We start from the raw sequence: 16,240 nt of genomic DNA on the forward strand, positions 1-16,240 counted from the left end.
TTTTCATATAGCTTTTTTTTTTTCATATAGTTTTTTCACTCAATATTTTTGGGATCATGTTTCTATAGTGAGTATTGTAACAGGCAAAAAACAAACTAAGCTATTCAATAGAGAACGCATGAAACAAGTCATTAATTTGAGGATTAATAAGCAATTGGTTAATTAAAAATATAAAGTTCTGTTGTCCTTTTTATTTCTTCTATGTTTGGCGGCGGGTGTTTTTGGTGTAAAAGCAACAAAAGAACATTTGTATTTGGTATTTTTGAGCGATAAGTCTGAGTGCTTGTAACGCTAAAAATCAGGTTGTGATACCTGCGGTAGATAGAGTACAGATACCATTGTTTAAGAATAAATAGACAAAAACAAAAGTATTCCTGTAGGCTATGTTTTAAATTTAGAGGTTTGTATTGTCGCTTGGTTGAATGGAGTGTGACGGGATAAGCGCGTGGCGTAATATCTGGAATTTTCTGTAAAGTTTTAAAACAGTTTGAGCAGTATAAAACGTTAGGGTAGAGTATATGATTATTGATTTTTGAGTCCGAATTAGTGTGTTATTATTTGATTGAGATTTTTAGTTACTTAATTCAATTTTGGAATACTGTTTGTGTTTTAGAGGAACTAATAAGAGATGCGTCGTACTTTGTGAAGAGCACGAGAAATTAGCAAGTGAGTAAAATTGTTGTATTAGCGACTGCTGCGAACTTAGGCCTATCAGTGAACGTCGTCAGGTTAACAAAAATTTGTTAAAGAATTAAAACATTTTTGTTGTTATTAAGAGGACTGGATTTGTATTCTTCTTTTTTACCAATTACTCAGAAAAAACAACAATAACAAAAGATAAACCGTCAACAATAGAGAACGTTTCAAATCGAAATTATTTAAGACAGGATTAGAGTAAATGAATCTACGAGATCTTGGTCAAATAAATCAATCGAAAGGGTTTGACCTCCTGAGTCCAAAACTGTAATTAGATCTCAAATCGATCAAGAAGTGACGGAGCTACGAGTTAAAAGTTTAAGTTTGTACTTGACAAAAAAAACTCGGAGCCATTCTATGAGCTGTTATGCCATGTCTAAAAAATCCCTCCACACAGAGAACACTTGCTCTGTTACGTCGTTAGTGCTACGGCCTTTTCAGTAGCATTTCACAACAGATGGCCATCACATAATTTATATTTGTTTAAAGTTTGTATGAGGAAGAACATAATTCGAATTTTTTGATTAACCATAGTATAAAAAAATGCAATTTTTTGGAACGATACTAATTGATGGGAATCTGTAACTTGTAACAATTTAGCCTAAGTAACATATATTGATATTAATGGTAGCAACTGCTACTGAAATAATCTGTTGTACGATAAATACCATTGAAAAATTCTGAGCATTTGGTCGTCTTCGGGGATCAATGTTTAACAGACTTTGGAGTGGCTCTTGTAGATGGTACGGTACTCTGTCCAGAATATCGTGCAAATTCTGTTCTAGCTAAAAGAAACCAAATTTGTTAAAACATATGTTGCATATTACAAAGAAATAACCATAAATATAACCTCTGTTTAATCAATCTGTAGTATAAATACTAAAACCTAGTTTGAAAAATCTTTATTTAATTCTGATTTAACATTTTACCAGCCTCAAAAAAGTCGTTATAATAGAGTATTACAAATAAAATGCCCTCCAGTGGCTCAGTAACAAGTTGGAAGGCATATACACTAAAAATCTCGGTTCGATTCCCGTCATGAGCATTGATTCATGGTTAGAGTTCTGCCTGAAGTGCATAGACGATATTTTTTGTTGTTGCTGCTGTTTTCGTGAAGCAAAGTTATAGAATTAGCTATCCGCACACTGTCCCCCGTGGAGACTCGAACCTCGGATTTTAGCGTTGTAAGCTCGTAAACTTACTGCTGACCTACCGGAGGACTGTTGTTATTTTCTAGCTGACATATTTTATTGGATTTAAAATTTTGAATTTCAGATTACATAACGTATAAGAAAGTCTGTTTAATAAGCTATTATATCCACCGCTGGGTCAGCGGCAAGTTTATGGACTTATAACGATAAAATCCGGGGTTCGATTCCCTGTGTTGAGTAGCGTGCAGATAGCCCATCGCTAAAAATAACAATGTTAATAATATCTTCACATCTTTAATAAAATCATTACATTTGTGAATGCAAAAGTGTTTTTGAACCTGCAAACAACGTATGACCATAACTATTTTTCTATTTACAAACATCATGTTTTTTTACTATTTGTATATATTTATAAAGGTTACACAAGACTGCTGTTAATATTAACATCAGAAGCTCTTCCTTACGTTTGTTAATATTTCAATGCAGTTCTTCAGACAATAATCCAAAAAAATAATAATAATAAAATAAACGTTTGGTTCGCAAAATGCAGAGAGATAAAAATGGAGTACAAGCTACATTGAGGACATGATGTTATAACATCTCTCTACTAAGTTGTATAATACCATGTCCACAATGATGTATCCCTATTGACATCTCTCTACTAAGTTGAATGATGTATCCCTATTGACATCTCTACTACTAAGTTGTATAATACCATGTCCACGAATAGGGATACATCATTGTGGACATGGTATTATACAACTTAGTAGTAGAGATGTCAATATGGATACAACATTGTGGATATGGTATGATACAACTTAGTAGGAGAGATGTCAATAGGGATACATCATTGTGGACATGGTATTATACAACTTAGTAGGAGAGATGTCAATAGGGATACATCAATGGGGACATGGTATTATACAACTTAGTAGAAGAGATGTCAATAGGGATACATCAATGGGGACATGGTATTATACAACTTAGTAGAAGAGATGTCAATAGGGATACATCATGCATCAGATTTAACCTACTTTGTGCAACGCGTTTATTATTCATACGATGCTATGTACAAAGCTGCTCAGTGGGCTATCTGTGCTTTGCCCACCGCATTATAATCCCTCAGACTTATTGCTGAGGCACTGACGGCGGGAGGCGTTTAAAGTGGTGGTTGTCAACGTTGTAAGTTATTAATATCCAGCTTGTCTTTAATATTACTTACGCATATGTATGAATATCAATATTTTGATAAATTTATCGAGTGATTAGCAGAGTGATGGGACAAACTAGTAAGTAACAATGATAATGTATATATAAAGTTAACCACAGATGTGTTTATTTTTTCACATACCTTTTAATCTGTCTTTTGCGACCAGAAATCAAAGTTTTTTTTTTTTTTTTTTAAATTGTAACATTTCAAATGTGTATTTTGTCCCCCCACAAACCACTGTCTGATAAGCTTTTGGTTCGAGAGCAGAACTCATCCGTTGCGCTGGACGATGGAAGACCAAATATTCTATGAAATGCTGTTTTTAAAAGCTTATTGGACAGTGATCTATGGGAGAAAAAATATAAATCCGAAATGCGTTATTTTTTTCGCATTTCTGATTTCGAGCTGCAAATTAAGAGAAATGTAAAAAAAAAAAATCCTGTTAACTTGTTTTTTTTTATTTAAGAAAAAAATTGGTATATTGATTTTTTCCGATAATTTGCCAGCTTTCATAGTTATTCATGTTGCTGTAACGTATATTAAATTTGAAAGAATGACTTCTTTCATGAAATCAATAAAATCTCAAAGTGCTTGTTCTTTTTCTGTCAGTTAAAGAAAACGTTTCGTTTCGCGGCACGTGCTCTAAATTCATCACACATTAACGAACACAAGTCTTACTAAATCCAGCTGCTTGCTGTAAGTGCTGGAGCTTAAATTGGCTTCAATAAGTGAGCGACCATTGTTCATGATGGAGCAGACCAGTAGTCCCAATGAAAACATGTCACTGTACGGTGAGCACGTGGACGACATCTGGACTTCTGGAGCTGTAAAATCAAGATCCGGTTGGGCCATCTTGGGTAGTTTAGAGGTGAATGGCTGACAAGGTACGGAATTCTATGAAATGGAAAAAAAATATTACAGAGAATTAAACAAAACGTTTTTTTTATCATCATACACAATGCGTTTTTTTTTTACAGTTATTTTAAACCAAGAAAATAAATTAGGAAGTAAAGCATGATGATGAAAGCTTCCAAAATGCCCGAATCCTTCCAGGAAAACTTCAAAATGCCCGCAGCCATGCCCTAAACCTTAACTTGGACACAAATCTTGAATGTCAGATACATTTTGTGTACAAACTTTGCTTTGTTTGTGCATTTTGTTTTTAATCTAAAAAGTCCCCTGTAGACTGTAACTGATGACTTTAAACTTTCATTCAGCTTGTTTTTTTTTTACTTTGAGGATCTTCAGTTAACCAAAGTCAGTACTTTTGGTATTCTAACTTTCACTTAGTAAAGTAAACTGTGTGTGTTGTTTTTTTTTAAACTTTAGAGAGTATCCAGCTTAATGAAACGGTTCTTTTTTCAATATTCGTATACTTAAATCTAGTTTGCTAAAACTGCTAGATTCCTAGATAGTAAAGTCAAACTCTATGTTTAACACAGATGCAGAATTATTCCTTACTATTTATCTTCATAATTATTAGTTTTTTTATTGTGCTATCTGTACCGTCTTACCTCACAATGGCGTAGTTAAATAGTAACATTTGTTGTGGTAACTTTCTCGTATGCTACGTTACCTCTACGTTATTTTGTTTAACTTTCCCTGGTCACTTTGGTGCCATGCCTTTTAATGGACAAGGAATTAGTGAATATATTAATATTATATTATTCTTTATCCTTTTTATTATGAGAATTATTATGCATATAAATTTAGGACTAACCTATATCTCCTAGGCTGGTCAAGCTTCATAAGCTATTATTGGGATAACTGCCGAAAACACCGCTAACAGCGAGAGCACTGAATCATTTTAAGACACTTTATTCTTATTAATACGCATGAGTTTTTGTTGTTGTTTTTTTTAACTTTCACAAAGGTATATCGTTTTTTGGCAGCCATGTTTTCTTGGTATTCAGTTGAATATGTTATGATGTTTAGCACAAACCTACACAATAGACTATGTGCACTCTATCCACCTCAGAGAATCGAACCCAGGATTTTAGTGTTATAAGTCCATAAACTTACCGCAGCCCCATCAGGGGCCACAATTGAATAAAACGTATGTTTTCTTTCTAGTCTTCTGATATCAGCCCCTTAGTGCAGTAAAGTTATCCTAAAAGAGAACTCGACGGTAAATCTGAAGGCTTATAACGCTGAAAACCGGGTTTCGATACGTGTAGTGGGTACAGCACAGCTAGCTTTGTGGTCAACAAAACAAACTTTGAAAAAAAAACGAAAATGTTATAGTGGTAAACATAAAGTTTACCAAATAATTAATATTTTTACTCTCATACTTAATAGGGCTTTAAAAGTGGGTCCAAAAGAAAAAAAAGGCAAAATACAAAGGCTTGTTCTGATTTGAGGAGATGCCAAGTGGGATCTGGTGGTTCGTTTTCCGGCTAAAAAGAACGATAGGTTCAATGCTCGAACCCGCGATATGTCGCTTAACACTAACGTACGTCGTATTTTAAGCAGTGAGAAAGTTATAAAAATTACATTCGCTCCTTCTGTTTGGTTACGTATAGGCGGACCTCATTAGTTCAAAATTAGGGACTGCTATGTTTGAATCTTAGTGTTTCTGACCTGGTAACTTCCGGTTTCGATGCCCGCAATGGGCAGGAAGTCCATTGTGTAGCTTTGTGTTTAATAGCAACAACAAAAAACAACAACAACCTGAGCTGGTAGTTGAGCCCACTATAGTGTGTTAAAAATACTACACACTTAAAAAAAAAATTATGTTGTAAACTTCTTAGCGAAGTCAATTTTGTTTCGTTTTTTGAAAATATGAAACGTCGTGAGTCTGAGTTTGAAAAGTATCAGAGTGGAAATGAAGTTAAAAGTTTCATTTTTGACATTTAAAAAGGTCGTAGGTCATAAACATTTCATACCTTCACGACAGAGGTAAAGATTCTTAAATGATTCTGTCTTGAGAACACGTTTTTCTCGAGAAGTCCGATTCAACTAGTTGTGTAAAGCAAAACAAAGGACACTCGGAGAAAGGAGTTGGAAAGTAAAACAACGTTGGGTTTAAGTTAAATTACTCGCGATGTATAACAGCCAAACGTTCTCAGTGTTCGCCATTTTATTCGTATAATTCTAGAATTAGCATTCCTGAGAGCCTGAAGCCACGCCTTTAGCAGCTGAGTTTTGTTGCAGTTACAAAGTGTGCACTCTCACCTTTTGTGTGAATTTATTTCACATTTTCATTTACACCATGAGGGATGTGAAATATCCCACCATTTATTTACCAACGTGGGGTAGTGATGTTGAAATCGGAACGCAACTTGTTACCAGTAATCCTGATATGTTTATAAACGGTGAATACTCACCATGGTGCTTGTGTCATCACACTTCTCAGTGAATTCTAATCCCGCCAGTTTCCACGTCCCACGTTTATTGATAATTACAGACTGAGGACAGATGTTCCGGTGGATAAGTTTACAGGAATAATGAAGAAAAGACAACCCTTCTGTCAGCTACAAGGAATAAGAGAGGAAACATTAACAGTTTCTATAAGAAAATTGACACTAATTTCTCTAAACGTTAACTTTTAGTTCGTCTAACCCTCCCCTTCCCCGGGAGGGCTTGTAACACTAAAAATCGGGTCTCGATACCCGTGGTGGGAACAGCGCAGATAGACTATTGTAGCTTTGTGCTTGGTGACAAACAAACGAGTTGTTTGACTGAATATTATTCTACCTTTAGAACAGGCCTCGTCAAATTTAGGAGCCAGCCCAAAAAACGCAGGAGCCAGGTCCAATATAGAAAAGGGTTGGGAGTCGGTTGTGGGGATATGGTACAATACATACAGTTTTACACCAAAACAAATGGGTTCATTATTAAACTTTATTATATTACATATATTAAAGTTCAACTTCACTATGTGCAATTATTAAAACTGTAGACTAACTTTAACTTACTTGGATTCTTGCAACGATTGGAAATGAAATAGAAATAATCATTACGGTATTGATAGGCCAAGCAGGTTGTTTCAGAATATGCCTAATCTACTCGTCACTATAACACTTTTGGTGTGCCTAATCTAACTTAATTACTGTTTGTATCGAGTAATGAGTTCTATATTTATTTACTCTCGCAGCAACGAGTGCATGCTAACGATCACATGGTATCAACAACCACTTGATAGTATTGCCTGAACTAATTACCTTTGGTCCCGTGTCAGTCTAAACATGAATTGAGAGAAAGATGGAAAACAAAATGGCGCGAAATTAGTAACGTTTTGTGTAACTGCAGTGCTTCATTCCTTCATTCGATTTAGGACTCAAAGAACGCGAAAATAGGTCCGCACTTCCAAGAGTCCGAACTGATTTAGATTCGAGTTCTATTTAACACAGTCCTATACACGAATAAAATGTGAGAAAATACTAGGCGCCACGATAAAAATTTTCAGTCGCTATGGAGACCTGGCGCCCGCAATTTGTCGAGGCCTAACTTAAATTATAATACATCGAAATAACCAAACAATAACTATCTATGGATCGAACAATCGCCAAGTTTTTTTATTTTTATTTCCTATTTAGCACGTGTCTCCCTTATTTTTTTTTGAGTTTATTATATTCCAATAATTAAATTTGGAAGGCAACAAAGTAGAAATATTTCATTGTTAGTACCATCAGTACCACGTTTAATGAAACAAAATGAAAAGATTGGAAAATCTTGAACATATATTGTTGGAATGAAAAACAAAAACAAGCCAAACATAAATTAGTTTTTCGCGTAGAAAAGTATTATCTTTTCTTTCGTTTGACTAACAATTAGAACCAACCAATCAGAATTGCTTTTAGAAAGCGATATGTCTTTAAATGTTGTTTCTTGAAATTCTGATGTTCAAGGCTTGTTTCTAAACTATTTTGTAATAACTCTGATTTAATAAGATTTCAAGTAATTCTTATCGCTGCATTTCTCATTAGAAGGAAAATTGAAAGGCCAATTTGGGTAGTATTTTCTTTTAGCTTGCGATCAACAATTGAGTTTGTATACTTACGTTTATTGACAGGGGAAGTGTTGTTTGAAATGTTGGTATTTATAACTATAGTTTTTGTCAAGCATTTGAACGTTTTTCTTGGGAATATTTCAATAATGACTTTGCTTTTAAATTTCCTAAATCTGTGTAATGTAGAAGTGGATAACGATAAGTTTTGATGCGGAGCCAATTTATGCCGAAATTACTTTGCAAGAAACTATCGATTTACGTGCGAACTTATTTTTGCTCTGCTGCATAAGATGTGCTTCGAGTTTAGAGCCACGTTGTGTTTTTATCGTAAATATATATACGATAAATTGAAGTTAGCATGTTACACCTGTCATGGCCAAGAAATGTGTGCAGATCGATTGTTGTTTAGCTATTTTTTTCTAGACTTGTGTTATTTTTCGATCACGAGAACATGGCTTACTGAAAGTTTTAAAATAATAATATTATTATTATTAACATTAACAGTATAATTTGGACGTGATTCAAGGTGACTATTTCATAATCCGGAAATAGTATTTCCGATAAACATTTCATAATCCGGAAATAGTATTTCCGATAAACAGATGTTTATACTCATTTTGAAGAATTTGATCCTGAGACTTAATATTATTCCTGGATAAATTTTAGTTAACACCCCTCATAGAATTGCGAGTATTTACACGAGGAAATAATTGACGTTAAAAATGCCTTGAAACTATCTGAATTTAGTGCTTGTTTTACGTAGCACTTTGAACAAATCTACCACCCCTCGAAATTTAGAATCCACCGTTCCATCGGAAAAAAATAAAACAAGCAGCAGTAACTTTGCGACACACACAGATCCAAAGCCAGTAAATATTTAGAAAGAACTAACTACCCCCAATTTCAGGCGGAATTTAACTCCAGATACCAGTCAAATTTATCCTAAATCGTGTTCTAAGAATTAAAGACGTAAAGACGTAGCTCTCAAAAATAGGTTTTGTTTGTTGATTAAAAATGAGTCTGACATGTATGTGTGAAGGAATGTATTGGAATACGTCTACCGGCTGGATATTCACTGGAATTGGAATATGCGCCAATAAGACTCGGAACCATATCAGTTGTTGAGAATGTGTTGAATAGTGATATCAGAATGAGTATCAATTAAGGAGATTGTGTTACACCAACACAGTTTAGATCATTCTCTATAGGTCGAATTAGCAGTCAGTTGGTTAAACATGCAACACAGTCATCATGTTTTACTAAACACATGCCAGGCCAATCTTTGAAAGTGGCTCTACCTATCGTCACAAGCCACAAACAAAGTAATTCGTATCGCCACACGACTACTCAAATACTCTGTGCCATCTGCATTTCTCCAAACGATCAAGCTCGAACCTATAACTACAAGACATCATTACATTCCAAATGTTCTGGCAGGGCCTGGTGGTTCAGGCGTTCGACTCGCAATCTGAGAGGAGGGGGTTCGAATCCCCGTTCCCCCAAAATTCTCGTCCATTCACCCGTAGGGGCGTTATAAAGTGACGGTCAATACCAAGAGTTAGTGGTGGATGGTGTTTCCTCTAGTCCAGTGGTTCAGTTTCCAAACTCTTTTAGTCTGAGGCTCCCTTGATGTGAATAAAAAAATTTGAAGCCCCCCCCCCTCAACCTATAACTTTAGTTTCGTGATTGAAAACAGTGTCGTAGTGAAAACAATAACATCTCTTTTTCGACGTACCGTATCATTTAATTAATTCAACATAATTTTTATCGGCTTATTGTTTATTTGGAGTTAAATTTAATTCACCAACGTTGTTTTCGGCCCATTTTTTGACGCCCCCCCCCCCAGAGAAAAGTCGCAGCTCCCACTTTGGGAAACACTGTCCTAGAACTGTAAGCTTGTTTCTGTTTTATTACGTTTTAGAAATCTTGAATACAGGTACAAAATTATACTTACTGTGAAGGAGAAGTTAATTAAGAAACAGTTGTCAATAATTATTAGTTACATAATTTCATAATGATAACAGAATGGTAAAGAGTATCGTCCTATTTTTGCTGGGCGAGTAAAGCAACAGAGAGTGAATGTTTGTCAAAACTTGACCAAAACACTCTTCATTGTTCTGCTACGACAATATTCTGAGCTGATGACCAAAACACTCTTCATTGTTCTGTTACGACAATACACTGGGCTGATGACCAAAACACTCTTCATTGTTCTGCTACGACCATACACTGGGTTGATGACCAAAACACTCTTCATTGTTCTGCTACGACAATACACTGGGTTGATGACCAAAACACTCTTCAATGTTCTGCTACAACAATACACTGGGCTGATGACCAAAACACTCTTCATTGTTCTGCTACAACAATACACTGGGCTGATGACCAAAACACTCTTCATTGTTCTGCTACAACAATACACTGGGCTGATGATAAAAAAACACTTCGCAATAGTTCTTCAAATGTACTAATTTCAGATTTCTTGATGTTTATCGTCATTTGAACTGTGGATACTCCATTCCCAATGTTCAGAATAACATCATAGATTCTAACACCCGAGCCACAGTCCTTCACAGTTAACACAACGTAATTACGATGGAATTATACTTCCACCTACCCTGTATCAATAATCAGCCTTAACACAACGTAATTACGATGGAATTATACTTCCGCCTAACTGTATCAATAATCAGCCGAGCGACTTTAATTACTCGAGGTGCTGTAATCCCAATGATATTTCAAGAGGTTCGGCCAGCTTGGGTGATTTAGGTTTGTTCTAATTTCACATACCAAAGTAACAATGTGTATAGGTTGTAGATGATTGGCGATGATTGGCGCTGACGTATCAGCGGCGGAATTTGAAACTAGATTTCTCATAAAAGTTTCTTCGAATCTTAAGAGAATGAGAAACGACATGGTCCTATTTAAATTATCAAATCCGCCACGCTATCCATTAGTGATTTAAAAAATATATATATATATGTATGTGGTCGTACTTTGGTTGTTTACAAATGTTCTCCAGTTTGTATCAACAAATCAACTCGAACTGGAGACAAAAACCAGAGTAATTCCCTTTATCAAAAATATCAATTGTTTTTTCGTTATCTAATTCACTAAAAACCGAGCAGCGCGTGGCCTACAAGTAAATGTGCCTGGACTGTGAATTTGAGGATTGATGATTCGTCACCCGATGCTTGAAAAAAAACGCACTCTGCACTTTCAGGAAGTGCGTACACTATAAGAGTGACAACAGTTGAATTCCAATATTCGATCCGACAAGAGTAATCCAAAAGTTGGTTGTGGGAGCTGTTTAATAGGTGCCTTACCCCTAATCTATCACTTCAAATTAGGGACGGCTATGCGTAGATAGCCTTTATGCAATTTTGCGCAGAAAAACTGAGTTATTAAAATCCGAAAGCTAGAAAAGTGGAGACTGACGGATAAAAACCTCACCAAACGTTTGTTTGTTTGTTTTTAATTATGCACAACGCTACACAAGGGCTATCTGTGCTCTGCACACCACGGGTATCGAAACCCGGTTTCTAGCGTTGTAAGTCCGCAGACATACCGCAGTGCCACTGGGGGGGCGTTTTTTAAACGTCAGTTTAATTTGTTACATAGAGATAATTGTGAACTTAAATTTGAGCCGATTTCATCGTGATGAATTAATCGTTTCGAAGACTTAAGTAATAATTGAACCTTGTTTATCAGATTTGTTGCCACGGAAACTGTCTTCCAGCATCCCATTGTAGATGAGCAGTTTCATAACAGGGATGATCTGCGAAGTAACTTTATTCCCATTGAAGATAGACGAGAAAATGTAACCTTCTATATTGATAGGCCTACTCAGCTTGGACGGTGTTAAGATAAGATAAAACATGGCACAAGGTGTGAGCTAACAACTGCTTTACTACATGTACATTTGTACTAAACAGATGAAGTTACGAAGCAAGGCTTAAACAGAGGCAACCATTATTATTTCATTGCCAAACAAGGGTGAAACCTAAATCGTGTAACTTAAACAGAGGCAACCGTTATTATTACACTGCCAAACAAAGGGTGAAACATAAATCGTGTAACATAAACAGAGACAACCATTATTATTACATTGCCAAACAAGGGTGAAACCTAAGTCGTGTAACTTAAACAGAGGCAACCGTTATTATTACACTGCCAAACAAGGGTGAAACATAAATCGTGTAACATAAACAGAGACAACCATTATTATTACATTGCCAAACAAGGGTGAAACCTAAGTCGTGTAACTTAAACAGAGACAACCATTATTATTACATTGCCAAACAAGGGTGAAACCTAAGTCGTGTAACTTAAACAGAGACAACCATTATTATTACACTGCCAAACAAAAGGGGAAACCTAAATCGCTCGTCTCGCAATCTGAGGGTCGTGGGTTCGAATCCCCGTCACACCAAACATGCTCGCACTTTCAGCCGTGGGGGCGTTATAAGTGACTGTCAACCCCACCATTCGTTGGTAAAGAGAGTAGCCTAAGAGTTGCCGGTGGGTGGTGATGACTAGCTGCGTTCCCTCTAGTCTTACTCTGCTAAATGAGGGACGGCTAGCGCAGATAGCCCTCGTTTAGCTTTGCGCGAAATTCAAAACAAACAAACAAATTATATCTGCTGAGCCCAGTTATAAGTCTTTAGACTGACTGCTGAGTTACTGGGTGGAGGAGCTCACCATGGAGCTCGTGACCATATAGAATATTTACACGTTCTGTTGTCACAAATGGAATTGTTTCATAGAGTTATACAAGTAAATACTAAGGTTTCGTACGGAACCGATGAAAGTCTGTATAATCTGTACACATCAATCTTCATCTATTTATTTTTCTCGTGACTATTTGGAGCTATACACAATATTTTTTGTCGCCTCTGAATGGGTACTGCGAAAATACATACTGTTTTAACTAAATAACATCGAATAGAATATTAAGGATTGTACGTATGTATGGTTCCATACGTGATAGATTGAACGACTGATGTTAAAAATCAAACAAGCAGCGTTATTATTCAGCACAATAAACTGATCTAAAAGTATTTTGAAAAGTAACAGTAGTTTTTAAACAAAATAACCAATGACACATAAAGCTTTCGTCTTAATTTAGTTTGTCTTAGCCCTAGGCGCAGTTAGTGAACTATAGAGACCACATTCAGACAGAATAAACCCCTACCACTGGCTCAGCATTAACTGTGAAGGGTTCTAACGGTAAAAACTGGGTTTCAATATCGACCCGTTGTGGATACAGCACAGCACATTGTGTAGCTTTGCGTTTAACAACAAAACAAACAGACTAGAAAACCACATTTAAGTAAGTTCTTCATTACATATTTTAAGGGTTTCGCATTTTATAGCCTGTTTCCGTCTTGCAGATGGCGCAAAAATACCAAAATATCATTAAGCACGATAGTACTTAATAGTAATAATCATGATAAAACAAATAGCGGACATAAAAATAACTCGTTTAAAAGCACCTTCATAATGTCTAAATATTGACAATGATTTCACAGTATTGGCTGAGCAAAACTAAAGCTTATTGCACTTATAAGGTCGCCTAAATCGCTATATATGAGTCTATGGAGTGGATCAAAATTTCATTATCTCAACGAATTTTCATATAAGTAAGTAAGTAAGCGACTTTTCCAGAGAAACGTACAGAAAAAAATGGCAAATCTTATCGCTCTAATACTTTCACAGAACTCTTCCGTCTTGGTCCTAATGGTTCCTTTCTTCAACCGAAAAAGGACAGTAGTATATACTACACACACACACACACACACACACACACACACACACACACAGAGCACAAAATTATAGCCAATAAAAAAGGAAACAAACATAATAATTCTTTAAGATTTTATAAAGTCAAGTAGAGATCGGTAAATACCTAACCAAGCAAGCTATAATAAGATAGAAAGTTTTAATGCTAGAAAAATTATTGAAACAAGAAAGTCAAAGCTACAAATACTGAGTTACATTTCACCCCTACTTCCCCACATAGAAATATAATTACAATGATAAGCCAAAGTAGGGATGCTTTTTTTTGTAATTCTAAGTATCTCGGTTTTGTAGTTTTACCTTCTTATTTCAATACTCTTTGTGGCATTAAAACTTTCAATGTTACCAAAGTTTGCTAGATTACGTATATGTTGATCCCTACTTGTCTTTATAAAATTAATAAGAAAAGTTTTATTATAGTTGTATAAGAGCAACTAACGTCAATATTCAATAATGTTGTCGCAAATATCTATAGTTGGCCTAGATGCTACTAGATGGCAGCATTGCTGTATGGCATGTTGGAGTGACTGATCAAAACAGTAAAAGCATTAGAAAGATCAAAGTCAATAATAAAACTGAAAAAGAAAAGTTATTGAGAATACTTCTGCTCATACTAATATTAAGTTTTTTAAGCGAGTATGTAAACCTTGTATTACCAAGTAGTTTTTAATACATAAAAACTGAAGTAATGGAAAAGATTATTTATATATTCACTTTTTTGTTTAGGAAAGATCTTTACACTGAAATTAACAAGATATAGATACTTTAATTTAATTTAATTTAATCATCTGCTTTTTAATTCCTTTTTCTTTGATAAGCAACGAGAAAAAAAGTTAAAATCTGATGCATATTACCTTAAAACATAATAATGGTACTAAAAAACATAGAGAAACATAACCAGTGGACAAAATCGATTCTATGAAAGATAAATGAGGTGAAATGATTCAAAATAGTTGACTTCAATGGAATCTGGTAGTAATAGTCGTAACTAACACATGCTGTGTTTCAGTTTAATTACTGCTATTTCTATATAGTTCTATCACCATTCACTAGTCCAAACAGAGTAAATTATTTAGAAGTGGTTTCACCAACGAAACGTGCCATAATACGACTAATATTATAATGCCATACTCTGATCAGCCACATTATAGAATTGTTCGTCTTTTGCCACGGAAATCACTTGGATTCCAGAAGACATCAGAATGTGTCTTGTTCGATTCTGTAGCATTCGTCAAGGATTGTGGTGTATGATTGATCCATTTATTTTACTAGTGGAGAAGGATGAGTGTAACCGATGTCATGTTCTATAAACCATTTATGAACATACGAGATGAGTGGATGGCTGTATTCTTATCTTGGAAGAACTCTTGTCCATGCAGGTTTGTGAGGTTGATATGATCAGGAAGAATGTTCCTCTTAATTCAAAAGGAACCAGGCCCGGCATGGCCAGGTGGTTAAGGCACTCGACTCGCAATCTGAGGGTTCGCGGGTTCGAATCCGCATCCCACCAAACATGCTCGCCCTTTCAGCCGTGGGGTCGTTATAATGTGACGGTCAATCCCACTATTCGTTGGTAAAAGAGTAGCCCAAGAGTTGGCGGTGGGTGGTGATGACTAGCTGCCTTCCCTCTAGTCTTACACTGTTAAATTAGGGACGGCTAGCGCAGATAGCCCTCGTGTAGCTTTGCGCGAAATTCAAAAACAAAAACAAACAATCAAAAGGAACCCAAAGGGTCCATCTAATATAACATTCCCTGCACATTTACTCCTTCTCCAACAACGTGTACAATTTGAGCAACACAAGCAAAATATAGTTTGTCGTAGTTTTATTCATATATTTTCCTCTAACGTCAGTACAGAAAAGGTTATGGTACTATTCAACAGACCACATGTTTTCAGCGATCAATGTTCTACAATTTGAGCTTTCAGGTCCATTGGAGCCGAGTTTTTCTGTTTAGTGCTAAGTAAGTTAAGAAGGTTTGAGATTGGTTATTAGTTGCCGTATGACAGTTTTTCCCTTTGCAAAATATGGTTGTAGATAGCTAAATTCTGATTAGTGTTACAGGAATCAGCAAAGTCTGAGGTTTTTTGCACAATCATCATTTTCCTTAGGCAGCTCTACGGTTCTGTCAGCCATTGATCTCACTAGTAGTGTAGTGTAGTGACTTCTACTGTCACAACTGTTGATAGGTTCTGATATCAAGTATCGATCGATAGCGTTTTAAAAAACGGTCCTTCACAGAGGAACTCTTGCCAGATGGACACCCCTATCATACCCCTTTCGAAAGTCGAATATATCCTTACTCTGCCCATTGTCTTGTAAATCAACCATAATATAATATGGGCTCTGAACTTATCACATTGTTAATCTATTTTGCACATGCAAACAAATGCAACTTTCTAAAAACGTTTATATATATATATATATATATAA

At 35.6% G+C, this 16,240-nt stretch overlaps 1 protein-coding gene across 1 annotated transcript in view; it reads right to left on the reverse strand.

Annotated features, from left to right (window-relative positions):
• Nucleotides 1-16,240, reverse strand: part of LOC106469489 (SCY1-like protein 2) — a 63,714-nt gene that overhangs the window by 42,833 nt on the left and 4,641 nt on the right. The window contains exons 2-4 of the mRNA XM_022398017.1: nt 6,384-6,530; nt 3,736-3,951; nt 1,365-1,481 (exon numbers count right to left, since the gene is read on the reverse strand). Coding sequence (XP_022253725.1) covers nt 1,365-1,481; nt 3,736-3,951; nt 6,384-6,530 — 480 coding nt within the window. The remainder of the gene's footprint in view (nt 1-1,364; nt 1,482-3,735; nt 3,952-6,383; nt 6,531-16,240) is intronic.

The sequence above is a fragment of the Limulus polyphemus genome, unplaced genomic scaffold (genome assembly GCF_000517525.1).
Source record: "Limulus polyphemus unplaced genomic scaffold, Limulus_polyphemus-2.1.2 Scaffold3513, whole genome shotgun sequence".
NCBI classification, from domain to species: Eukaryota; Metazoa; Arthropoda; class Merostomata; order Xiphosura; family Limulidae; genus Limulus; species Limulus polyphemus.